Source organism: Micromys minutus (genome assembly GCF_963924665.1).
Source record: "Micromys minutus genome assembly, chromosome: 1".
In the NCBI taxonomy this organism is placed as follows: Eukaryota; Metazoa; Chordata; class Mammalia; order Rodentia; family Muridae; genus Micromys; species Micromys minutus.
The window spans coordinates 96,533,552-96,560,118 of record NC_137969.1 but is presented as its reverse complement, the minus strand read 5'-3'; the positions used below and the strand labels follow the sequence as shown (position 1 = coordinate 96,560,118).

The following is a 26,567-nucleotide window of genomic DNA, read 5'->3' as shown; positions in this document are numbered from 1 at the left end:
ACATCCAAGAGCAGGGACTCTCAGGCTGCTCATGTTCATGTCCACTAACTCACACCCTTGCCTTCTCAGTCCTTAGGACATATCTACCATGTTTAATAAGATAAGCAGAAACCTTATTTGCTAGTACCTAATAATGAATCCTTTTGGCCTGCTTAAAGAGCAGTATTTCTGTTTAGTTGGGCATGACAATCAAGACCTCAGGAGAGCATAAGAAAAGCAGTCAACACATCCCGTAGCTCTCACCTGGACTGTCAGCTCATTCTTGATACTTTGAGATTCATCGACTTGCAGAAGTATCTCGGCCTTATCTTTCACTGAGAGAAAGGAGAACAGCAGTGTTACTGCCCCAACAATGGCAGGGCTGAGGGAGATTCAAGAGCAGCGCAGTGCGTCAGGGCAGTGACAGCTTCCTCTGTCCACCAAGTGTCCTGCAGCCTGACTGCCCCGCCTCTCACCATCAGATTCTGCTCAGTATACAGTAGCAGGTTTTAGATAATTTCAATTTTTCTGTAGTGTTGAAATATTAATTGTATAGATATGATAATTAATTTTTCAATTTACTATAACTCAGGATAGATATATAAGAAAATTGAAGAATTACATAGAAAAAAAATCTTGAGTATTTATTACAGGTCATGTTACTTCTTGCATTTTTGTTATACTTATTTACCTTGTGTGTGCATATGTGTGTCACATGCCATAGTCCACATGTGTCAGGATAACTTGTGTAAGTTCCAGGGATCAAACTCAAGTTTACCATGTTTGGTAGATGAGCTCGGCTTCACCCGCTCAGCTGCCATTCTATTTTGTAGGCCAGTGTTTGAGCCTCCTACCTCAGTCTCCACAGTGCTAGGACTGCAGACACAGACCATTGTACTCTGCTTCCTAGATAATCTTAAAAGCAATGTTTTATTTTAGTTTTCTTTTTTTTTTTGAGACAGTGGTCTTACTATGCAGCCTTGGGAAACTGAGAGATCCACCCGCCTGTGCCTCCAGAGTGCTGGATTAAAGTTGTGTGTCACCATGGCCCAGCTGGGCACAGTATGTGTAAGAACTCGAACCTCAGCCCTCTACATGAATAGAGGCAAATGTGCTCAATGACAGGTGCTCTTAGAGGCCCTACGGTGATGGTATTACAACAAACTATCCGACTCATACCACACTGGGAACTTGCTATTTTGTGTGTTGATAAACATGTAATGACAATTTGTCTTCAGATATTAAGATCAGCTTTAATTCTACAAACGCACAAAGGATGAGTATGGTAGGCACACCTCTAACCAAGCCCTGGAGAGGCAGGCAAGCTCACCACCAGTCTGGTCTACACTGCAGGTATCAAACCAGCCATAGCTACAGAGTGAGACTCTTTCTCAAAGAAATAAATCGAGGGAGCTGGAGAGGTGGCTCTGCAGTTAAGAGCACTGGCTGCTCTTACTAAGAACCTGGGTTCAATTTCTAGCCACATGGTGGCTCATAACTGCTGTAATTCCAGTTCAAGGAGATTTGTCCCCCTATTCTAGTGTCTTTGGCAGTAGGCATGCTTGCAGTTCATACATGTTTACATATACACACATATACATATGCATTTTTATATATGTATATATACATACACGTTTTATGTGTATATACATATGCACATGCATTATATATGCATACATGATATATGCATATATACATATGCATTATATATACACACACACACATACATGCATCATATACATATACATGTCACAAGTGTCACTTACTCTCTCCTTCCTGAAGCATTTTCAGTAGTTGTCCATTTCTTGCTTTTACTTCTTTATATTTTGCCTAATAGTCAAAGTAAAAAAATTAATTTTTAAAGTAAATGATAAATCATGGTCTATTTTTAATTTATTAGGCTGTACATTCTATGCTTGCTTAAAAACATAAATCATTTATGAGATAAACAGAATGTAGGATGTAAACAAAGTACTCAACTAAGCCTCTGAAAACTTAAAGATGATTCAGAATGTAAAAGCGAGTACATGAGTTTGATCCTGGAACACAAAGGTACAAGGACAAATTTAAATGTAAGATGTTTCAAAGAAGAGAGGTTGAAAGTGAAGCCAGAAAAATATTAAAATTTCCTGAAGGATCCTTTTTTCTTTCTTTCCTAAATAAAAAATTTAAATAATTCCAACTAATTTCAGTAAAAGTAGAAAGAAACTGGCCCCAGCTCTTGGCAGTGCTGGCCTGCGAGTGTGGTCAGGATGCCCAGGGCTGCTTTACAACTGCCACTGTCAATACAGAGCTCGTGGCTGCTGCACTTCCTCTGCTCCTCTCTCCAAATGGCTGGGCTTCTTCCAATCCTCATAAATGATATGTCATAGTCATGAACAAAAGGAACTGTGCTCCCACACGGATCATTTGATGATTATCTCCTCAAACAGTCTTCATTGAATGTTTCTTCTTCCTTCTTCTTCTTCTTATCATTATCATTGTATTTTGAGACTGGGTTTCTCTGTGTAACCCTGGCTCTTCTAGATCTCATTATGTAGACTAGGCCAGCCTTGAATTCAGAGAAATCTCCTTGTCTCTGCCTCCAAAGTGTTGGGATCAAAGACATGCACCACCATCACCCAGCTTTAAATATATTTTAAATTCTTTGAAAATGACTTTTACTAAACAGTACTCTATCCAATTAAATTGCTGATAATTATTTTTTAAAGCTTAATGTTTTTCAGCATTTCCTTTTTTAATTATTCATTTTATTTTATGAGTATACCATCATTGTCTTCAATCACCAAAAGAGGGCATCAGATCCCATTACAGATGGTTGTGAACCACCATGTGGTTGCTGGGAATTGAACTCAGGACCTCTGGAAGAGCAGTTGGTGCTCTTAACCTCTGAGCCATCTCTCCAGCCCACTGATAATCATTTACTGAGTGATATTTAAGAAACAGATGAAGAAGATCTGCTGAACACACCAGCCCCAGAGCCCTGACACAGCACAGTTCTCAGTAAATAACCAGTGCACTACTAACATTAGTTAGGAGACAAATGATACTTGAGGAACTGGAGTGTCTTTGTTAAAGTCTAAAGAGGAGTAGCAAGAGAATGCTTTGAAAGTTTGTGGTTAGACACTTGTAAGGGTGGAGAGCTGGCTCATCAGCAGCACTGGCTGCCCTTGCCAAGGACCCTGGTTTGTTTCCAGCACCGACATCAGGTGGTTCACAGCAACGTGTAACTCCAGCTCCAGGGGACCTGACAACCCCTTCTGAATTCCACGGGCACCTGAACACACATGTGCATACATACAAGCACACATATACACAAATAAAAAATTTAAATCAATCTTTAAAGAAAACAATTATATATAAAGGATTAGCAAAGATATGGAAAAGTTAGAACCCTTATTCATTTCTGGTAAAATAACAGTTGCTTTAGAAAAGCTTGGCAGTCACAGAAAAAGTCAAGACAATGATATAATCAGCATTCTACTCTTAAGTTATTCAAAATAGTAAAAGACACAGGTACCCACACACAGAATGTGGTGTGTATATGTAAGAGAATGCAGGGCAATGAAGCAACGTCTGATAAATCCTATAACACGGAGGAACCTTGAAAACATTATGTAAAAAAAAAAAAAGAAAAAAAAAAAAAACAGAAGAAAAAGGACAAAAACTGTGTGATTCTACCAAAGGGATCAAGAAAAGGCAGTTCACAGAGGAGAGTAGTTCTTAGGGGAGGGTGGGAATTGTGAGCAGTTGAATTACTACAGTTTCTGCATGGTACTTACCATCACTGAGCCTTTAATCCCAGCATTGGGAGGCAGAAACAGGCTGATCTCTGTGAATTTGAGGCCAGCCTGGTCTACATAGTGAGAGCCCAACTCAAAACAAGAAAACAAAACAAAACAAAACAAAACTAAACAATGCTACTGAATCACATGCTTAAAATGGCTTATATATCTAAATACATGTAATAAGTTATGTCTTTTACAACATGTATAACAAAATTTATGCCATCATCCAGACTTTAAGTGAATAATCAGTTAGAAAACCTGATAGGAGACTGTTTCTAGTACCTGAATAATAAACATATATCAAACCCCAGAAAATATAAATTTATAATTTTTCTTTTACAAAATAAGTGATACATACATACCTCCCACTGAGTAATCACAGCTTTGAGCTTCTGAATTTCTGCATCTTTCCTTTCAAGTTCTAACTTTAGTCTTTCAATTCTTCCATCTTTTAGACCTACTTCCTAAAAAAAGAAAAATATTGCTTTTGACCACGACTGCTCCACCCATCATGGTTTACAACAGACCTTTGTAAAAAGATTAAGAGGAAACATACAGGCTTCACTTTCTCAGCACCTTTAAATTACTATATCTCTGCTTGACTCAATTACATGATCCAGTTACGTAGAGAAAGCAAGTATATTTTTTGTTTTGTTTTTTTGAGACAGGGTTTTTCTACGTAGCCTTGGCTGTTCTAGAACTCACGGTCTGGCACCCATCTCACATTAATGAGCTCCATAGCTGGGGAGTTCTCTGTTAGAAGTGGCAGGTGGTTTTGTGCTGTGATTTTTCTCATCTACTGGTTTGAGTATCTTCCCATCTGGGGGTGACCAGCGTCTCTTAAAGCTTGATCCCAGTACACTTAGCAATGGAAAAGCAAATTGCCTTTGGAAGTGGCCTCTGCTTCCCTCCTTCCAGACAGGGGGGTTCAGTGCAGCAGCTCCGATGGCTCCCTGTGCTGCCTGCCTGTGCTTCAGCTCTTCCCAGGTCTTTATTTCTTTTGTGGGTCTCCAAAGCTCTTCCTTCATTGGAATAGAGTCTGTCTTTTTTTCTTATCCTGCTTTTCTTAAAGCTTCCCTGGCTTCCACAATCATTCTTTAGTCTGCCATCCTGTCAGATGATCTATCTATATCTATCTATCCATCCATCCATCCATCCATCCATCCATCTGTGTTCCCATGTGCCTCTGCATGCAGGCACACATGGAGATAGAGGTCAGAGGATACCCCTCAGACTTCCAAGCACTAGGATTATAACCCTGAGACACCACACCTGGGCTATTTTAATACTTATTTTATCTATCTATCTATCTATCTATCTATCTATCTATCTATCTATTACTTACAAGTACCCAGTAGTAGACACACCAGAAGAGGGTACCAGATCATATTTTAATACTTAATTTAATTTATTTATTTATTATAAGTACTCAGTAGTAGACACACCAGAAGAGGGCACCAGATCTCATTACAGATGGTTGTGAGCCACCATGTGGTTGCTGGGATTTGAACCCGGGACCTTTGGAAGAACAGTCAGTAACCACTGAGCCATCTCTCCAGTCCATTTTAATATCTATAGTAATCTAACTGAGCTATTACTTAGTGACTTTTCTCACTGCACACTGTGAACTCTCCATGTTGTTATCCATAGGTACTGTCACTTTTTTGACTGGCTTTGCTATATAAACAACTGGCTTCTGCACATAAATCCGTGTGTAGAGCTGAGCTGGGGGCTAGCACACACCTTTAATCCCAGCACACAGAAAGTAGAAGCAGGCAGATCTCTGTGAGTTCAAGGCTAGCTTGGTCTATATTGTGAGTTCCAGAACAGCCAAAGCTATACAGAGAAAGTGTCTTGAAAAAACAAAACCAAAAATCCCTGACCACGTGTGGAATGACTACAGCATAAGTCATGCCCATCTCTGGAATGATGTTAAGGTGATACATGACTGGACAGTGGAGAGGTAGGTAGAGAAAAGATAGGAAAACAGAAGAGGAACAGAGATTGGGAAAAATCAAGATAGTACTCACAACCCTTTACCTATAAAAACAGCTATTAAATGTATACTGTGGACAATATACTTCATTAAGCATTTTAAGTTATAATCTCCAACTCCTAAAAATCATGTAAAAAAAGAAACAATTATGTTCCCAGTGCAAGGCTTCAGAGGAGTTGCAACATTGATATTTTTATTATATTTGTCTGGTTTTAACACCTATTCTCTTTCCATTTTATCACACTGCCATTCGGCCTTGTACGCACTAATGCCATGTGATCATCTAATTACAATTACACATTCAACTTAGTTCTATGGAGAGAACAGGGTACCTGAGTATTTACTGTTCTGTGCCTGAGACAGGAGCGTCCTTCTCTCCAACACCAGTTCTTAAGTACACACACAGTGCGAATGTGCTCCGTACTCGCTGGTGAATTAACTGCATATTCACATCATTCTTTACAGAATAAAGACTAACATAATATCCTAAACTGTCACTTTAGACAATGAGAACTGAAACCTGCAGTTTACTCCCCTTAAAAGAAAATTCACTGTGATTGTAAGAGAATGTTACTGTACATGCCTGGCTGTGCTCTGGAGCAGGACAGTTCTCTGTCCCGTTATGTTCTGTAAGTTGTTCTCTCCTTTTTTCTCTAATAAGAATCTTATGAACATCATCTTCCAGTCTATTGAAGAATCCCCCATCATGTGATAAAGTCTGGGAAGAATTCGATTCCTGTCAAAATAAATCCTGAGTTACTATCATTCAACACAAACATACACACATTCACTAAACCTCACAAGTCACTAGATGGATAAAGAAAAGGAAGGTTGCTAGGACACAATGCACCACTCTACCCTGCCTCTAGATGACAAGCAGAAGCGGCACGTTTGGCCAGTGTCACTTTTGTACTTCTTCCTATTTTGGCGTTCCCTATGACTGATATCGTTCGGAGGCAGGGTCTTACAGCAGAGCCCACACTGGTCTGGAACTTGTGATTCTCCTGCTGAGTGTCTCACATACCGAAACTATGGCTCTGGAACATGCCCAGGCCCTGTTGGCCTTTTACCTGTTATCCACACCCCACACAGTTCAGTCCCTGGTTTACCGTGTCAGAGTCGCACAACTGTCCCCACCACCAGCTTTATATTCTCCTCACTCACACTCAGCAGCAGTCACTATTTCTCAAACATTCTCTTCAGCCCTAGGCAGCACTAATTTTCTGTCTTTATAAACAAATCTATTCTGCAAATTCATATAAGCAGAATATTGTTTTGTGCTCCAAACTTCTTTGACCTACCACTATGCTTGCCAGCCTCGTCCATGTGATAGCATGGGTTAGTATGTAATATCCCATTTTACATGGTCCTTTTCTTGTCACTGGTAGATGGACAGCTCTCGTCTGTCGTCAATAATGCTGCTGTGGACACTTATACACAAGATGTTTATGAATATATTTACATTTCTGCTGGGCATCTACCTTGGAGTAAGGTCACTGGGTGTGTCAGTTTAACCTTCTGAGATGTTCTGGCTAGTGCTCCAGGAAGCTCACTTTCTAACCCTGTCAGCAACACGAGACAGCTCTAATGTCTATTCTCTCAGCACTATGCTGTTACATTTCTATTGCAGATGCCCCCATGGACATGAACACCTATTTCATCAGGGCTTTGAACTGCATTTCCCTATGGCTAATGAAGCAGGTCATTTGTTTTATGATTTATGAGTTTACTGGATACTGTAGAATCTTTTTTGAGAAATGTTTACGTAGAACCTTTGCTCATTTTTTAAATGAGTTACTCGCCTACTTACTTCTGGCCATAGAGATGGCCTCACGGTTAGGGTGTGTGCTGCTCTTGCAGAGGCCTGGAGTTCAGTTCCCAGCATCTACTTTGGGTGGCTCATAATAGCCTGTAACTCTAGCTCTGGGGCATCTGACAGCATCTCCTGGTCTCATGTACACATACCTGCCCAGACATGTTCCCCAGGCATATATGTATATGTATAAGAAATATAGATGTAAAAGAAAATAATTTATGTATTGTAAAAAGCTGTAATCCCAGTTGGTGACAGAGGCCAGAAATATCTGTCCTACAAAGACATCAGATTTCGTGGATCTCTTCCACGACCTCCCACTTTCACACCTGTGAATAAAATGGTTTGCCATCACACACACACCCAGTATAGTAAAAAGGTGAGGAGCAATCAAGGAAGACACTGGACACCTCTGGTTCCCACAAACACACACACATGCACACACATAAACATGTACACATACAAAAGTTATGTATCTTAAATAAACATCTCATTAAATATTATTTAGAGATATTTTCTCTCATTACAAGGGCTGCCTTAGCAAATTTTTCATGGTGTCCTCTATACAACACAAAAGCTTTAATTTTTCTTTAAAGTGTGGATTGACTGTATGTGTGCTAGGTGAGCACTTTACCTCTTTACTTCTGTTCTCATCTACAACTCAGAGTTCTAGCAGAGTTCTACATTTAGCAAACCTTTCAGCTTGGATCTGCCTTTGTGGTGTTGAGGCGCAAACCTATGTGTGACCTCACTGGTATTGGTGGCTGGGTGCTGGCATAGGTTTAGGTTCATATACACTCCTGTGACCCATGCTGAATTAGTTTTTTATATATGCAGAGAGATATCCAACATTTACTCATAGAGAAGACTATTTTCCCATACTGAATTAATTATCTTGGCTCTCAAAGTCAAAACTCAAGCAAATACAAATATCAAATTTCATTTCTGGACTCTTAATTCCATCAAACCTCTACTCTCAATACTGTCAATTCTCAAACAGACTCCATTACTATAGCCTTGTATTTGCATTGTTCTGTGCTGCATTTACAAGTAATTTTGACATAAACTGTGAGTATAAATAAAGGCAGTATTAAAGGGATGCGATTTTACACATTCTATAATGAAGTAGGATTTTCCCTCTTCTTGTTATCAAGCAGAGACTAAAGGAAATGCTTCTTCTGTCCCCATTGGTCTTCTGGTTACAGTACTGAGTTTTAGCAAGTCCACTGTCTTGGTGAACAGTCACACACAGTTCAATCCATGGCTGTTCAGTGTTTACCTGCACGTCATCCAAGAAAGGGAAATGTCTGAATGGAAATGTATTTGTCTATCATTACAAATAACCTGTAGAGAACTTCATGTTCTATAGAGCATGTAGACACTGTTTTATCTGAGTCTCATAAGCACCAGGAGAGAGCAGGTATTCCACTAAGCAACCAAGGCTTGTGATGCTCAGGAGTCACTACTAAGTGGTGCAAACATAATTCCAAGTATTGCTTCGTCAAAGTACCATATTCTGGCAAGATCTCACTTTAAAGCATAAAACAGTGCTGAGCTTCCATGACAGGAGCAGCATGCTGGTGACACCAACAGCATCTGGATTTACACTCTCCAGTGGCCTGCTTTGTCTGAGTTTTTGGGACATATCTCACTCTTCATTCTTCACTCTGATGGCCTCTATGCTGGGATCAAGGGCATGCTCACCATGCCCACCACCTTTGACTGCTACTCCTCTTACCAGTATTCCTATCCCCCCGAAAATCTTAGCCCCTCATTATTTCTGCATGGCACACATATAAAACACACTTAAATTTGGTAAAAGATTTGAGAAGACTTTTCAAAAATTTTTTGACAAGCCCATGAAAACATAATTATCAATTATCAGGAAAATGTGTTTGAAATTCAGTGAGACCCACTACATTTCCACTAGGGGCTGGCAAGGCTGTGTATAAACTACAACTTCTCACACACCACTGGTGAGACTAGTAAATACCACATCCACTCTCTAAAACAATCTGACAGGCTCTTATACAGACATTTCAGCAAGGTCTACTGTTATAGGCATATAATCCCAGCAAGTTGGGAAGTGGAAGCAGGAGGATTACCAGTTCAAGGCTTGCCTAGATACAGAGTTCAAAGCCAGCCTACACAACTTAGTGAAAGAGTTAAAAGGTCTTCAGATGTAACATAGTAGTAAATGCTTAAGGCCCTGGACTCGATCTCTACAACATTACAAACACGTAAACAATGTCCACCTCTACCTCTGAAAAAAAGAAAGATCATTAGCAATATTAAAAATCTAACAATTTTATTCAAAGATAGTCACCTATGAGAAATAAAAACACAGAACCACTGAAACATCAGACTAGCTGAATAAAAAGCATTATCACAATGGAATAAACTCAAAATAAAGCTGAACGAACTATTATTTGGTTGTTTGAGAAAGGTCTACCTCTGTAGTGCAGGCTGGCCTGGAACTATGTAGACCAGAATGGCCTTGCCTCCTCAGTGTTGGGATACAGTGTGCGACTATATCTAGCTAAAGGAACTGCTGACACATACTACAACATGAACAAACCTAACTATACTACACCAAGTGAAAATAATCTATCATAAAAGACCACACTGGGGATGTTCAGAGGTTACCAGAGAGTGTAAATCTGTAGAAATCAAAAACAGAATTGTCACTGCCAGGGACTCAAGAGGCAAATACAAGGGAACTCTGGGGGAATTACAGACAATTCTACATTTAGACTATGGTTATGGTCATACAACTCCTTCAGTAGACTATAAATGGGGCTGGGAGTGCAGCTCAGTGTCAAAGCAATTGTTTAATATATCAAAGACACTAGATTCGATTCTCTGTCTGTTTTCATGCCTTAGTTATATACATGCAATGGTAAATTTACTGCAATGATATAACTCAATAAAACTGTTATTGAATTGTATGTTGTTTACTGTTGGCTGCAGGTATTTTCCTCCTGAGCCAGATTACTAGCAGGTAAAGCTGCTTGCGAAAAAGCCACCCACAACCTCATTTCTCCTCAGGACTAGAGCATGACCTACTTGTGCCGAACGCTCTGTACTTGCCCACACACATGTACTCGCCCACACACATGTACTCGCCCACACACATATTTGCCCACATACATCTTGCCTCCACAAAGTAATCATGACCCTGAATTTACTGTTTATCACCCCTGTTCTTTGTTATTATGCAAACACAGTGAAACATAACTTCATTCTGTTAGTTTTATTTCACCCCATACACTTTTCGGCTTAGGGATTTTGCAATAGGGATACATGGCATAATGCAAGGCCTGCACATCATGGTGGTGAGCTCTCAAGTCCCTTCTAGTCTAGAAAACATCCCTTTCCACAGCCCTCTTTTTCTCCTCACATGTTCTGGTTGGAGAAACCAGGTGAGCTGTCAGAACGTCCATTCCCAGGCCTATTTCACAGCAGGCAGATGCTCCCCCATCAACAACATCTCCAGCTGTCCACCCAACTGCTTCTTCTCAGCATCCTTTCACTTATAGGTCTGAGCCCTGAACCTCCTGTAGCACACAGATGCCCTCTTGAGGGCTGACTTATATATAAAGATAAGCATCTGGATTTGTTACAAGTCTTGTCTTAGGTAAGATGTAAAGGTTAGACCTGGTCATCATACATACAAATATCAACATCTAAGAACACGTTCCTAGGAGGTCACATATGTTGGTTTCTCTAGAACAGTGGCAGCCTGCAGTCTGATCTTGTATGTGTTTGTGTATTTTTGAGGGCTTCTGCACAGGTGTGTGCAGAGGCCAGAACTGGACATCAGGCGGCCTTCTTTAATACCAGTTTCCACGTATTCCCTCACCTCTCTCTGAACCTGGAGCTTACATGTAACATCTAAGCTGGCCTGAAGCCAGCAACCCAGCAATTCTCCTGTTTCAGAGCTGGGACTGCAGGTATATGCAGGACGCTCTTTTTCCATCTGATCTTTGGCCTTCATGACTGCACCGCAGCACTCTGCCCCACTGAACTATTTCTCCAATCTAACATTCTTACTGTTGCCCCCATTTCTAAGGGTGCCATATAACCTCCTACAGGACAGACATCCAGCTTTACAATGTAAAGATCTCTTAATACATTTCATTACCCAGTCTTCACAATAGTCAATCTGTACATGCTTTTCCTCTCCCCCCACTATTCAACTACTTGTAACAAGTGATATTAGTTGGTTCTCCCCGTCCACTAGCTAGATCTCAAGGATCCATTTCAGGGTGTCAGGCTTGGCAGTAAGCACCTCTATGTGCAGAGCCATCTTGCCAGCCTTTTTGGGGTTTTTGTTTTTTGTTTTGGATATTTTTGTTATTTTGGTTCTTTGTTTCGGGGACTTGCTATGTAGCTCAGGCTAGCCTTAAACTACAGTCTCCTGCCTTTGCCTCCCAGGTGTAAAATCTGTAAATATGTGTCACCACATCTAGAAGAACAAGCCACAGGTAGGGTGGCATGTGAACCATGAAACATGTAGAGATCAGAGAACAACTTGTAAGAGTCAGTTTCCTTCTTGTTCCCTGTGGGTCCATAAAGATGGAGAGCACCTAAGGAACAGCATCCCCACTCGCTCCCTGGCTTCCTCACACAACCGTTCACAAACACACATGAACAGCTTTGCACAAACACTTGTGCACACACATGCTTTCCTCAGTACAAAAGAATGAACACACACATAGAGATACAAAAATTGAAATATAAATTTGGAGATTAAGTCACTTCTTTGAATTTTAAGATTGTATATTCATATAGATTAGGATAGTGATGCCAAATAAAACTGACATTTATGTAAATAATCACTTTTTATTCTACTGTATTTATATTCTTATAATACAAGAAACATGAGTTTAGTGAAGACAAACCTTTGTGGCCATATTTCTAGAAAAAGACTTACTGTTCTTCATTAAAGTACTATTCTTTAGTGTTTTCTAGACTACAGGACAATCATAGTAAAACTTACCTCTGTCTTTTTACTAATATGATCTGTAAATGAAAAAAGAAAAGTTTTACAGAAAAGAATTAACAAATACAAATATTTCAACATATAAAAAAGTAGCTAAAAGAATGTTATAATTATAAAGTGTTACACAGAGTTTTCCAAGATTCATATCTGACTTACTTTTAGGCTTAGGATGTTAAAACCTAGCATAGACTTGCTAGTTGTGTTCAGTTTAGGGACTGCATTTTATATCCTAGTAGATCCCGCTGCACCAAGGGATAGGATTACATTTTAAGCATGTGACTTTTATATATAGCTCAGTTACCTGGCTATATGTATTTTTCTGAGGATAGAGAATCTACGTCTAAAATCAGATGGCTATTAACTGAAAAATTTCAGATTACTGTCTGTTGAAAAAAATGAAAAATATGATAGTAATTTATGGCTTCAAAAGTTATTAGTTATAGTATTATTAAGATGTACAAAGTGATCTTATTGTACTGTAAAAAAAATCCCTAACATAGTTACAGAGGTGTATTTATAGACTTTTACAACAGAACAGTGACAGGTGAAGCAGACCATGGACACAGAAACTCTAAAAAGTTCTTCTAGGCAGAAATAACTGAGAGAGGAGGAGGAGGGGACAGCCTGCCTCAGTCTACCAGCAAAGGGGTGCAGCTCTACAGCAGATGCATGCACAGGGGAAGCACAAGGGAGAAAGAAGGTCAGGAGACCCACACCATTCACCTCCCCTGATCATAAATCCAAGAGAAGACTCACATAAAATACATGTAAAACAACAGACAGGATCGCATATACTCCAGAAGGGGTACAAACACAACAAAGACACTCAAAAATACAACAGAAGGTTCTTCTTGGAAACTGCCACATGCTGATGGCCTCTCAGTACCAGAGAACAAGGATGACCAGGTTCCTGAATTGCCAAAAATACATCAGAGCCACACTTTTGAAAATCAACCACTACCAAAAATCCAAACAAATGGATAAGAACGTTAAGACCTATACAAGAAAATCATTAAATGAATCCAAGAGCTAGACAGGAAGGTTACAAGGAGAATGGACTGATAAATAACCCAGAGATAAAATTCCCTAGAGGGAAGGGGAGATTCCTACAGTTCTGCAAGCTCCACATGGCCTATACTTGAGGTGACATGAGCAGCAGAGATTCCTTACATAGACCTGCCTGCACCTTGAGCAGAGGTCTTCAGGGTGCTGTGTTCGAGCTGAGCTGTTACCCAAGCTGAGGTGATTCAGCTGTTCTATAGGTGACCTGTCACCTATACTTCTGCAGGAAAACCCAGTAAACTCATTGGTTCAGCAAGCTAGACTTGGAGCAACTGTGTTTTTCTGGTCTGCTCTTGGTGCCCTCTCCTGAGTGGATAAACATTTGTTCTTGTCTCCTCAGGAAGTCACAGAAAACCTTTTGTGCCTCTTGCTCGTTTGTGCAGCAAGCATCACTCTGACAGATTCTGGTACCTTGACACTGAACTTCCTCACCTCCAGAACTATGAACCAGTATGCTTCTGTTTGTTGGAACTGACTTACTACAGATGTACCAAAGGAGCTAAAACACAGGGGTACAACTTTATACTCTAAATGGTATACAAACAAAAACAAAATCAGAAAAGTACTCGAAATACATATAGCTATAAAAAGGCTCAAAATGGGGCTGGGGTATAACTCAAGTGGTAGATTCTGGGTCTGATCCCAGTACCAAATAAACTAGACATGAGACATGCCTGTGGCCTCAAGGCAGAGGCAGGAGGACCCTGGGCTACACATGAGTTTGAATTCAGCTGAGACACAAGAGTCCATATTTAAGAAAAAGGCAAACCAGTGGGTGGGAAGGCTCTGGCATGCAGCAGTGTACATACGTTACCTTCACACTGGAAGTCTTTGAGTGACACTGTGACAGGTTTGTCCTTTCCCTGGTGGTTCTTTCTTTTATCCTTTTTATTTATAACTTTTGTCTGAGTTGAAGCATTTTCAGCATTTTCATAATCCTAAAAAGAATTAAGTTTGGTTTATAAAGCATGACATCAACTCTTCAATGTTTCTTAAACAGTAAAGGCAAATAAAAAACCAAAAATCTTAGACCAGCCAAATTATATGAAGATTCCTACTTAGTTATTGTTCCTCCTATCAACTGAATGCATTAAAGTAAAAATATAGATTGGTTTATAAATACCCACCACTGCCAATTTATTCTCTCCTTCAGGAGCAATTTTAAAAGAATAATCCATAATTTCCAGTCTCATACCCCTGATATGGGAATTCTGTTGTGTTCTATCATTAAAATTAAGGTCAGTTTTCTCTTAAAACTGTATTTTTTAAAAATAAACTCTTGTTTTTAGAAAGGATGTTTTTATTTTATGTGTATAGGTGTTTTGCCTGAATGTATGTCTGGGTCCAAGTAGGTCAGAAGATGACATTGTATCCTTGGAACTAGAGTCACACATGGTTGTGATTAATCCTGACTCCATAACATTGTTGTATGATTCCCTCACACATCTCCAATGACACCTAAGTTTCCATTGCTGGCTTCCTTTCCAGACCCTCTACACCTGTCCTATGCTCCTCAGTATCGAAGTTCTCACATCACACTCACGGTCTGGTCTCTGCGTAGACAACAGCTGCCGTGTTTAATACGCTCTGCCATACTGTGTTTCTTTTCAACCAACGGCCCCACCTTCTCACTGGACCCTCTGTGTGCTCGGCTATGCAACCCTCAACACAGCTGTCAGTTATAAGTCTCACTCTTATCTTCTCTACCCACCCTACACATCTCATATGCTAGTAAGCCTGGACACTGACATAATCTCTAATTTAGTCCCTCAATTCATTTTCTATACTTACAGCATGAGTTTCTAAAATAAAAACCTGAAACTGATCTAAAAGTTAAAAATATCCAGTATCTAAGAGAAGGCAAGCCCACCACATGTGTTTTAACACTGTCTTTTAGCCTATTGAAGCTTTCCTAGGTCACTCCCTTATAATTTTTCCTATGTAGTATTTCACACACTAGCTATTGTCATGCCGACACACCATCCCTGAGAGTGCCTACCTACTTCCTTCTGGTCTGCTTTGTGAACAGACAATAAGTCTAGCAAGACTTTAAGACAATTGTTTTTGAAAAATCTCATCCCAATCAAAGGTACTAGGAAGCTGTCTGTTGTGAGTCTTCAGGGTGCTAAGAACAGGTAACTGTCCAGGGCACCATGTGCCTGTCTCCTTCACTAGGCTCAAGGGCTGGGATAGTCTTTATATTTGAATCCTATGCCAGCACATGCTGGCCACTGAACAAGCACTTAGCTGGTGAGTAATAGAAGAGACAGAAAACAACATCCCTGATACTTTCTCCTTTTCTTTCTGTATTTAAGACAGGAGTTCACTCTGTAGCCCAAACTTCCCAGGACACACTATGTATGTAGCTCAAGCCACTGGCCTAAAGCTGTAGCAATCCTCCTGCCTTTGTCTCAGCGGTGCTGGGATTATAGGTGTAAACCAGTGCATGGCCCAAACTTTCATCATCATATAAATTCACAGGCTAGAATAATCATGAGAGAAATGGAGAGAGATGGACCAGTTGGTATGGTACTTGTTTTTGCAAGCATGAGAACCAGAGTTCATCCTTAGTCTTACATAAAAATAAAAACTTCCAAGAACTGAACCCAGGTCATCTGGAAGAGTAGCCAGTGCTCTTTAGCACCGAGCTATCTCTCCAGCCTTGCTTTTGGTCATAATCATTTTGGTTATTTAGCACACTGTGAATAAGAACATGGAAAATAAAAGCACAGGGGATACAACAGACCACTTGAGTGGTCAGGGATTTTTGTAGCAAAATCATTGTTGTGTGCTTTAATTCTTCTCTGTCTCCTGGGATAGACACTAGTGGACTATAGCATGGCCCAAAGGCCTCAGTCATCAGAGGGGTATTCTTGATCAACTGAATGAGTCTAGGGAATAACAACAAAATCCTAGTAAATGTTAAGTATAATGTTGTATAAGTCAAATTTCAGACAATTCAGATACAGGCGCTGGAAACCAACACTACTTTTCAGGACTCTCCCTCTAGTCTGAGGGCATGATGCCTAAAGTCAGTGCTCACAGCACACGCCAGCCTCCTGCGGTGCAGTGCTTGTGCTCACTCACGGTTTAATCTACTTGGGGAGGGGCAGAGCTAATGGCTCAACTAGGGTCCGGTAAATACTAAGCACACACTTGAGCACTGAACTTCACCCCACGCTCCAAAATGCACTTACAGACTATATTAATTTAAAATGAAGGTAAGTCATGGGGCATTCATTTCATTCTTTTGTTTGCTTCCTCTTGGTTGGAGAAACTCAACTTTCTAAGTCATCAACATGACTTAGAGTATGGCTGGCTCCCTTGTTTACATTCCCTCAGATCTGAGGAGGGAGAGACCCTGTCACAGACCCTGTCATGGATTTTGGGGACAAATTTTTTTTTTTTTTTTTTTTTTTTTTTTTTGTAGTGTTAGAGAATAACTCCAGTTCCTGACAGCGTTGCGCCCGACACAAGTCAGACCCTTTTCTCAGTAAAGGACGTGTCAGTACCTGCTGGTGCTCTTCATACTCAAGTTTACTCAGCAGCAGCGCCTTCTCAAGGTCAGCTTCAAACATTTCAGAGGTCAGCTAAAAAAAAATTGTTTCACAGTAAACATATATTTGTACCATACTCTCAACATAGCCATGACATATAATCCACACAGCAAAGGAAAATAAATGCACTTTAAATGAATACCAGTTTTCCAGAGTCAGTCATGCTATCCTAGGAGCCCTGTGCTGGGTACAAGCATAAACTCCTGGTTTTAAATCTCTTATTTCCCCTTTCATTGTTAACTTGAGTACATATCTGTGTCTACATATACTATAGATATCTCATATTTCTCTCTCCACAATTCTTTATAACTGTAAGTAAAATATTCTGATATCCTTAATTCAACAGGACAGCCAAGCATCCCAATCATTCTAACACATTGCCATATGAACAGCCGAGCAGAATGACCAGCAACAGGTAGGGAACGTACGTGAGCCAGGCCTTTTCCTTCTAGGCGCTGTCTTCTGACATGTCAGAGGGATACCCACCTGACAGTCACCCTGAGATGTGGTGTCTGCTAGCTCTTGCCTTGGAATGTCCCAGAACTTGCTAGAATCCATCTTCCCTGGCCTAAGTTTTCAGGTTTTAATCATTCCTCAATACATTTTCCTGTTGTTCAATGTTTAAAATATACAGAATAAAATAGAAATAAATGTAAAAAGGAATGAGTAAAGGCTGTCTTAAGAATTAGAAAACTTAGTATCAAACTCTACAAATTGATTTCTAAGTGAAGTCACCCCTTGGAAAGCAACTCATGGGCTGGAGAGACGGCTCAGTGATTAAGAGCACTGACTGTTCTTCCAGAGGTCCTGAGTTCAACTCCCAGCAACCAGATGGTGGCTAATAACCATCCATAATGAGATCTGGAGCTCTCTTTTTGGTGTGTCTGAAGACAGTGACAGTGTACTCACATATATAAAATAAATCAATAAATAAAGCAAGCATCTCACTTGATCCTTTACCAAGACAAAAACTGTAGAACAAGTTAGCTTTACACAGAAAAACACAAACCGAAATGCAATGAGAATTAAACTGGTAAAGAAAAGTGCATGCAAGAATCTAAGGAAGCCCACAATAAACAAAAAACTACAATCTATACAATAGCTCTAAGGGACTGAGGAGTAATGCAATTCCAACTAACTACTAGCAGGAAACAGCACTTTACAATTTACTCCTAGGAGCCTATCGAGGTGGCTTGGTGGTTCTGAGCACTGGCTGCTCTTGCAGAGGTCCCATCCCATTCCCAGCAACCACCTGGTGGCTCATTCCAGTTCCAGAGGATCCAATACCTCTTCTGGCTTCTCTAAGTACTAGGAACACATGATATACTTACATACATGCAGGTAAAATCTCCACAAATATTTTAACCTCCCAAAATCATTATATAGATAATAAAAAAATAAACTAAAAATAAGATTTATGTATATTTGCCACATTAAAAAATAAATCAGTTTCTATATCTAATCCGAGTATAAAATGTTTGCTCATAAGTTAAAATATGATAATCTTTTAAAAAGTAACAAATCTAAATTTATTCTGAACAAAGCAGGTTAATTTGCCACTATAATCCTGTTTTTAACATTTAATTGTGGGAAGAAAATCTGTGATTCCTTCTAATGTATCACGCATACATTTGGGCTGAGGTTTCCATGAGTCAGACAGCAGGACAGATTAGGAAGCCTTCCAAGAAACTGTGACTTTCCAGTAACTCAACAATTCAATTGTTAAGGCAGATCATTCTGATAAAACCATAAAAAATAAAGTGTGTGTATGTGTGTGTGGGTGCGAGAGTGTGAGACAGACAGACAGAGAGAGAGAGAGAGAGAGAGAGAGAGAGAGAGAGAGAGAGATTTGTTTTGTTTTTTAAAGAGAGAAGGTCTCATTGTATCCTTAGCTGTCCTGGAGCTCACTACATAGATCAGGTGGGTCACAAATTCATAGACCCTATGAATTTGGCCTAGAAATGAAATTTGAAGTGGAAAAAACAAAAGCCAACCAACAAACAAAAGCCCCATGGCCCCCCTCCCCCCGGAGTCTAGCTGCAGCAGTTTAAAGTCTGGCCGCCCCACCTGCCTGTACTTCGGGCTGACAGCTGGCCTAAAGCATGATAAGCAGGCAGAGGTAAAGTTAAGAGGTTAAGTAAAACTCCGACCCAGCCCTTACCTTTGCTTTTTATTAACATAAACTACTATACAAGTAAACAAAAATGAAGGAAACTTAAAATCTAAAATCAAAAAAAAGGAACCTTAATTGGGCTATACTGAGTATTTGCTGAAAATAAATTTGATATTGTTATTTAAAGGACAGAACTAATTTTGATAGGTAGAAAAAGGAATAGAATTCTGGAACAGCAATGCTGATATCCAGTGCTCCCAGTAGCTCACCAAGTACTCTATCTCATGGACACTGAAGACTATCCTGATACACAGGGAGAGACTGGACCATTTCCTTCTAAGCACAAGTTCTAGGTTCCGGGTCTTTCTACAGGATTCGACAACATACTCAGTACAAATTCCTCAAGGTCCTGAACTATGTGATCTGTTTTCTCTTCAGAACCACCTGATCACTGTGACAGCAAATATAGAAAAAGAAAGGTGATCGGAGGCTGCGTTCAAGTTCACGCACTGCTTTGGGTGTAAATCTGAGTTATTTTCCTGCACCAGTTTTCCATTGGCTATGTCGAGAAATTCTCTCTGGTGAAGACAATGGTAAATGTTCTCACTGCCTAACAGCATGTCCCTATCAGGGAATGTCATCAGTATCAATGTGTGGCTCCTGAGTAATAACTGGTGCTCACAACTGAGTCTTGGACAGTGCAAGAGCCTAAAGAAAATATATTGAACACAGTTTACATGAAGAGTGTACTCAGCCGTCTGCCTCTGTGAGTTTGCTTTGCTTTAGAGACAGGATCTTGCCTGTCTCCCAGCTGGAAACCCAGAGCTTCCTGCCTTGGTTTCCTAAGTGGTCAGATGTTTGGATCATACATGTGTACCATCACACCCAGCTTTGTCTACTTCCTTTAAAATGGTAACACAGAATGATAGAAAAATTCACAAAATGGATCAAATATCTGTCTGAAAATAATTTTTCAGTTTTTCCTATGGGTCAAATTATAGTTTAATAAATATGCAAATAAACAGTGATAATTTCCTATAAATGTATGCACACACACACATGCACACTCACGTTCTCACACACATTCTGTGCCTTCCTTCCCTTGTGTGTACTCTTAATGAACACTTAAGAGATATAAAACAAAATACCATATAAACAGGCCAACAGAACCAACATGCCATCAGCAGTTTCATACAAAGTTACAAAGAAGTTTTACCTCAAAGCTTTTGGCTTAATCAAAACTGTTACAAGATATTTTTAACAGGAGATTTGTAGCCCGAGTTTTACAAAATTTGAACAAGTGTTTTTAACCATTCTCTTCAGACCTTCAAAAGTTAAAATAACTTTTGTATATTTCTCTATGTTCCTAACACTTTCATTTGCAAACAGTAGATGAACTAAAAACAGGCAAACAAAAGAACAAACTAACAGGGCTAGGGCTGTGGGTCAAGAGTAAGAGCACATGCTTAGCGTGCCAAAGGCCCTAGATTTGACTCCTATAACCCACAAACAAGGAAAACCTCCAAGTGCTTTGCACTGAACCATCTACTATACACACTACACACACAGGCCAAGAGCTCTATCAAAGCTGCGCACAGGAACCACCCAGCACTATGGCACAAGTACTCAGGTGAGCTTAACATCCCATCAGGTGGAAAAACAGCAAGGGAGACGTATGTACTCTGCTGTACCTGTTCATCTCTCTGTCTCCATTCCTGCCAGTTTTCTTCCCGTGATTCCTTCTGTGCTGGGTTTGGCAATGAAAGCTCATGTTGAACATTGCAAACCGAGTGAGAGGATTTCTGGGGAATTTTCTTGAAAGCAAGATTCCTGAGCTAAGAAATAAGCATAAAATATATTAAATTCAGCTCATCAATTCTAGTGATTTTAATATTTAAAAATATTTCTAGTCCAAATACTCCTTATATTAACTTACACAACTGGAAGTTGTTTGTGGATTTTATTTATCTTTACTTTTAAATTTATTACCACACAAAGTCTCACTATTCTGTGCATACTTGCTCAGCTTAGTCTCCCAAGAAGTTGGGCTGCAGGCACAGGCTGCCTCACACTAAGACTTCTCTGTCTTAATCTAACAGCACGAACACACAGGCTGCTCCAGTCAGGAAAAATGTCTGTGAGTGTTGGCTGCCTGTGGTTCAGATAGGTGTATGTTCACTAGGAAGCTGTGTCCTGTGTGGGGCACAATGCCTGCACAGTGAGGACAATGGCATAGGCTCCCAGCCCCAGGACACAAACCAGCCAGGGCCACCTCTGTCACATGCTCCCAGCCCCAGGACACAGACTAGCCATGGCTACCTCATTTGCTTCACTTTGCTGCTGCTCCTTCTTTTTCCTTCTCTTCTCCCGTTTTTTCTCATTTGAGGTTGATTTGTTTCCCAAAGCTTGAGACTTCCCGTTACTCCGGCCTTTGCCTTTCCCAGGTTCAGAGTCAGAGCCGCTGCCACTATCCACTTGTAGCAGGGCAAACCGTGAGGCAGTTGTGAGCACAGAGCTGAGGACTGCTGAGGCCATGGCTCAGAACTGGGGGTTAAACACTTATGTCAACAGTAACTCCTGTGGGCAGGGGAAAGGAGGGGAAGGACAGGGAGGAAGAAGAGGAGGATGAAGAGGAGAAAACACCTTGAAAAAATTATTCCAGTTTCTACAACAGCCATACATATAAAATAATTTCTCCTGACATCAGATTTGGTTGTAAAAGTCCTTAACTTTTCTTTAAATGCTTCTGTGGTATCTACACACTCTTGGAACAGATGCTACATCATGATCTCTGCCATGAGGGGAGGACCAGCATCTGCCATCATACACAAAGGCCTTTCCTGCAGCTGCATGCTCACCCCCAACTTTAAGAAAACAAGACAAGAACAGGACAGAGCACTCTCTATCAAAAGGCTGAATTTGATTATAAAGACTGATGCTCACAACTAACTTTAAAAAGACAGGACTTAGATTCCCTCAGCCATGGAATTCATGTTACTGTCAATGTGGTTGAAAGCCTATGGCTGACATGGCCATTGCCCTAAAAGGTGTGGATAACTGGATCAGTGTTGCTCTTAGCCTTGGTGAGACTCACAATAGGACAGTCTGTGTAACTGTGTACAGTAGCAGCATAAGCTCTTAAATGTCGGTAGTTACTGGTATTATTTGACTGTAATGCCTGTGTGAGCTAAATGGTCATAAATCTCTATTCTAAAACACCTCCTGAAGAGGACTTAGGATATGGCACAACTATTTAAAATGTGACTAAGCACAATGACTCTACTGTAAAATATGTTCCAAAATTCAAACCAACATTTGCCCCATCAAGAAACTAAGGCTTTAACCTTTGACATGAAAGAAAAAAGCATGTAGGCAATAGGTGGGAACAGAGTCAGCAAAGCCCATCAAGAGGCCTGATAAACACACTTAGTATACTGCAGCAGAAGCCTGGGTTGCCCAAAACCACAACTACAGAACGACGGTCTGACACGGTGGACACACAGAAGGTTTTCCACAAAGAAGCAGAATGAGCCTTTCAACTGAGACAACATCACAGTAAACATTCCTAAGACAGAGCACACTGACTAAGGAGGTTGTAGTACCACCTCGCCAGCTCAAACATTAAATGTTTCAAAGGGAGAACAGAGCAGACACAAGGGAGTGAGTATTCATGAGCAATGGTGACTCCTCCTTTTCTCAGGGTTAATGATGAAAAAAAAAAAAAAAGGTCAGGGTAGTGACAGTCACTTGAACAATAATATAATAAATTATTGTCAGTGTGTTAAATATTTAATATAGTAAATATATCAAAACAAAACAGTATTCTACTCAGTCTTCCAAAGCTAAAATGACAGGGCTCATGTGGTTTCTGTTCTTTTTTTTTAAGGCCAGGAATCATGCCAGGTGGTGGTGGCGGTGACCATCTTTAATCTTAGTCCTTGGAGGAAGACGCAGATGAATCTCTGTGAGTCTGAGGCCAGCCTGACTACACAGAGAAACCCTGTCTCTGACCTCAGACACAGCACTGAAATGCTTATACCAAGAATTCCTGTCTCATTTATGTAGACAGCTTTTGCCATTCATTCTCTGCCTTGTCAATATTGCTAATCACCCAATGGCTGGACAGAGCAGACAACAGGGCAGGCAGGATGTCTGCCAACCAGAGGAAGAAGAGAGGGAGGTTTAGATCAGCCCAAGGAGGATGGAGGATTTGAAGCCATCAGGAAGGGGTCTGGAGAGAGATCATGGAAACACACCTGAAGCTCAAAGAGCCAGATCAATAATAACATGCAAGTATCATGGGATGGGGTTGGGAGGTAGCCAGATTAGCATAGAAAGTAAAGGTTGATCATTTGACTGCTACTGAGGTACAGTTTTAAATATATATTGTTACTCTTGTGTGGCTATTGGGGACTGGCATAAAGCAAAGAAATACAGCTGCTGGATCAATTCACTGCTATGTTCATATTAAAAAATAATTCATTTACATTCTACAGTGATTCCTCATGCTTTCCCTGATCTTTGAGAAAACAGACTGCTTGGAGTGTCCTTGTTAACTTGATCTATGCTGTTCCTGGGGTCTGCAATGTCTGTGTCCTCCACTTAAAATGTCTCCATTTTTCAAATTTAGCCCCATTGCATGTCAACTCTAATCTGCCCTCTCATTAACCACTGGCTCTCTTTACTATTTCTATACTAACATTTACTTCTTCTACGGACTCCTTACAATAGCTGTCACTGTATCTAGTTCCCCACTGTCCTGATTTTAAAAACGAACAACATGGGTCTTTTCTTTGTGTTCCAAAAAATTATCAAGGATTTGGTACAGTCATTACCAGATATATTTATTAGCCAGTTGTAATGGGAACATCTGCAGTTTCAGTTACTGGAAGGGCTAAGGCAGGAAGGTCATAGATTCAAGGCTAGCCTGTGCTTTACAGAGAAAACTGTCTCAGAAAAACCCAAAAACATTAAATAAGTTAATAATAATCTTAAGCTTACTGGTTGGGGCCTAATTACATTCTCCAAGTACACATTGCTACACCGAAGAGTGCACTGGAATTTGTGCTCTGAACTAGAACGAGGGTGCAGAGTGCATAGAAACAGTCAGCTCCAAACAGTTTCCGCTAACAGCGCCATCACAACGAAGCATTCCCACAACTCTTTCTTCTTCCCTAGGAATCCTGTTTTCATAGGAGGCTTTGGATTCTGTGTAAAACTGCTCAATTTTAAAAGGTGAGGGTGTGAGATAAGCTGTTTCTAGTAAGACACAGGCTAAACTACACCCAGCAAGATTTAGCAAGTTTTCTTGAGGCCTTGGTCTCTATGAAGGGCCACAGCCATCATGAACTCCTTTTTCTATGACCTCACTAGATTCGGAAAAGACTGGTCCAGGGAAACTCAAGGACCTAATTTTTACTCAGTAACAATTTTAGTCCTTTCCTGTGGGCTAATGCTATCCACCACCTAGCTTGATCCAAAAGGAAACTATTCAATGGAAATGTCACCAGTTAACATGGCCATATGCTTTAAGAGAGGATTTCTCTCTGTGCCTGGGAATGCAGGCACACATCACTATATCCAGCTGAAGAGGCCTGGTGAAGGCTAAGAGATTAAACACAACAGACTGATGACTTAGACTACACAAGGTCCTGGGTCTGATCCCATGCACTGCCCCTACACACTAACAAATGAGAGTAAAAGCAAGTGGTTAGGTCTTCCTAGTCTCTGTGACTGTCAGTCTGAGTTCTTAGACTTTAAGGTTATGGGGGATCAAGGACCAACGGCATTCAGAAACTTTTGCTTCCAACACACTTATCGCAAATGACAGAAACTTAAAGGTACACCCCGAGTTCCACCTCCACCCCTCACCCCCAAACACATACACTGGTTAAGTTTCAGCCTTCCTTTTCTAATCTGCAGCTCTCAACTTCTGTGGGTTGGGAAATTTTAAAAACAAACAAACTGCAGACATGTACTAAGGAATTCAGTTATGGAGTGCAAAGGTGATTTTCACTTGTACACAACATCCCTCAGATCCGCGTGTAGGTTCTTGCTCTATAGTGGTTGCTAGAAGCCCCTAAGTTAGTAGTATACAAGTGTAATTTGATCTTCAATGAAAATCTCATTAAAGAGGCTTAGACTAACCAGTTTTAATGGCCTAAACTAGTGTAGGGAAACCCGAGGTTTTCTAGGAAGATTCTTGATATAGTGTCACGATCTTTCCATAGTTTCTCAAATATTTTTGGAGCTACACCTTAACTTCACGCTGTTACAGGCGAAGGCACCTTCATACAAACAGACGAGGCCGCAGAACAATGTGTTCTGAGTCTCTCTGTCTTTCGCTAGAACTCTCCACCGACATCAACTGAGAAAGGTGGCAAAGGGAGGGGAGCGGGGCAGACAATGGAATAAACTTTTGCCCTGACTGCTCCGTGTTTGCCAACACCCCACGGCCGCCCCGCCGCGCGTAGCTGTTAGAAAGCCTCGAAAGCAAAGGGTGGTGCGTCTACCTCTGGCTGCCGGGAGGGAGGGCGGCGTGCAGTCCCCTCACTCCTCCTTTCGGGAACCGAAGCCAAATCTCACGCACGAGCGGTTCCGGGTGCTCCAAAACTTGTTCGCGAAGTACCCGGAGAAAGAGCGCGGGGTGGGCGAGCCCCAGCTGCTGCCGAGACGCGGCGTCCAAGCCTGCAGGCGACACCGGCGTCGGGTGGGCGCCCCGGGGATGCCCAAGCGGGCGGCCGCACCTGTCACTCCCGCGACCGCGGCGGACCAGGCCTGCGGCCCGCACTCCCCCGCAGCCTCCGCGGCCCTCCCGCCCCTCAGCCCGCTCCGCTCCCCGCCTCAGGCCGCACTCGGCCGCGTCGCCTCAGCCGCGAGCTGCGGGGCTCCGCGGACTCACCGGGCCTCGCCGCGGCGCGGCTGCTCCCGTCTCCCCGCCGCTCCCGCGCTGCCCCCGGGCGTTGGGCACGGGCCGCGGGGCGTCCGCAGTAACGGGCCCGTGGAGGGCGGCGGCGCGCGGAGGGCGGGGCGGGGCGGGACGGACCCGCAAGGCCTGGCGCCCGCCGTGGCCGGCGCGCGGGACTCCTTTCCCGAGGGTCGCAGCGCGGCGGACGCGGACGCTGAGGAGAGGTCCGCGGGTGACGGACCGCGGAGGACCAGAACCACCTGCTGGAGGAGCCGCGCTACGGGGGCCGCGCAGGGTCCAAACGGCTCGCGTAGGCGGCGGCTCCGCGGTCCTCGGGGTCGCGAAGC

At 41.5% G+C, this 26,567-nt stretch overlaps 1 protein-coding gene across 1 annotated transcript in view; it reads right to left on the bottom strand.

Moving 5' to 3' along the window:
• Positions 1-26,120, bottom strand: part of GKAP1 (G kinase anchoring protein 1) — a 29,102-nt gene extending 2,982 nt beyond the window's left edge. Inside the window, exons 1-10 of the mRNA XM_080913469.1 lie at positions 25,826-26,120; positions 21,633-21,890; positions 21,005-21,148; positions 17,156-17,233; positions 14,458-14,581; positions 12,579-12,601; positions 6,343-6,499; positions 4,130-4,227; positions 1,746-1,809; positions 244-314 (exon numbers count right to left, since the gene is read on the bottom strand). Of these exons, the coding sequence (XP_080769595.1) occupies positions 244-314; positions 1,746-1,809; positions 4,130-4,227; positions 6,343-6,499; positions 12,579-12,601; positions 14,458-14,581; positions 17,156-17,233; positions 21,005-21,148; positions 21,633-21,848 (975 nt within the window). The 5' untranslated portion in view covers positions 21,849-21,890; positions 25,826-26,120. The remainder of the gene's footprint in view (positions 1-243; positions 315-1,745; positions 1,810-4,129; positions 4,228-6,342; positions 6,500-12,578; positions 12,602-14,457; positions 14,582-17,155; positions 17,234-21,004; positions 21,149-21,632; positions 21,891-25,825) is intronic.
• Between the last annotated feature and the right edge of the window lie 447 nt (positions 26,121-26,567).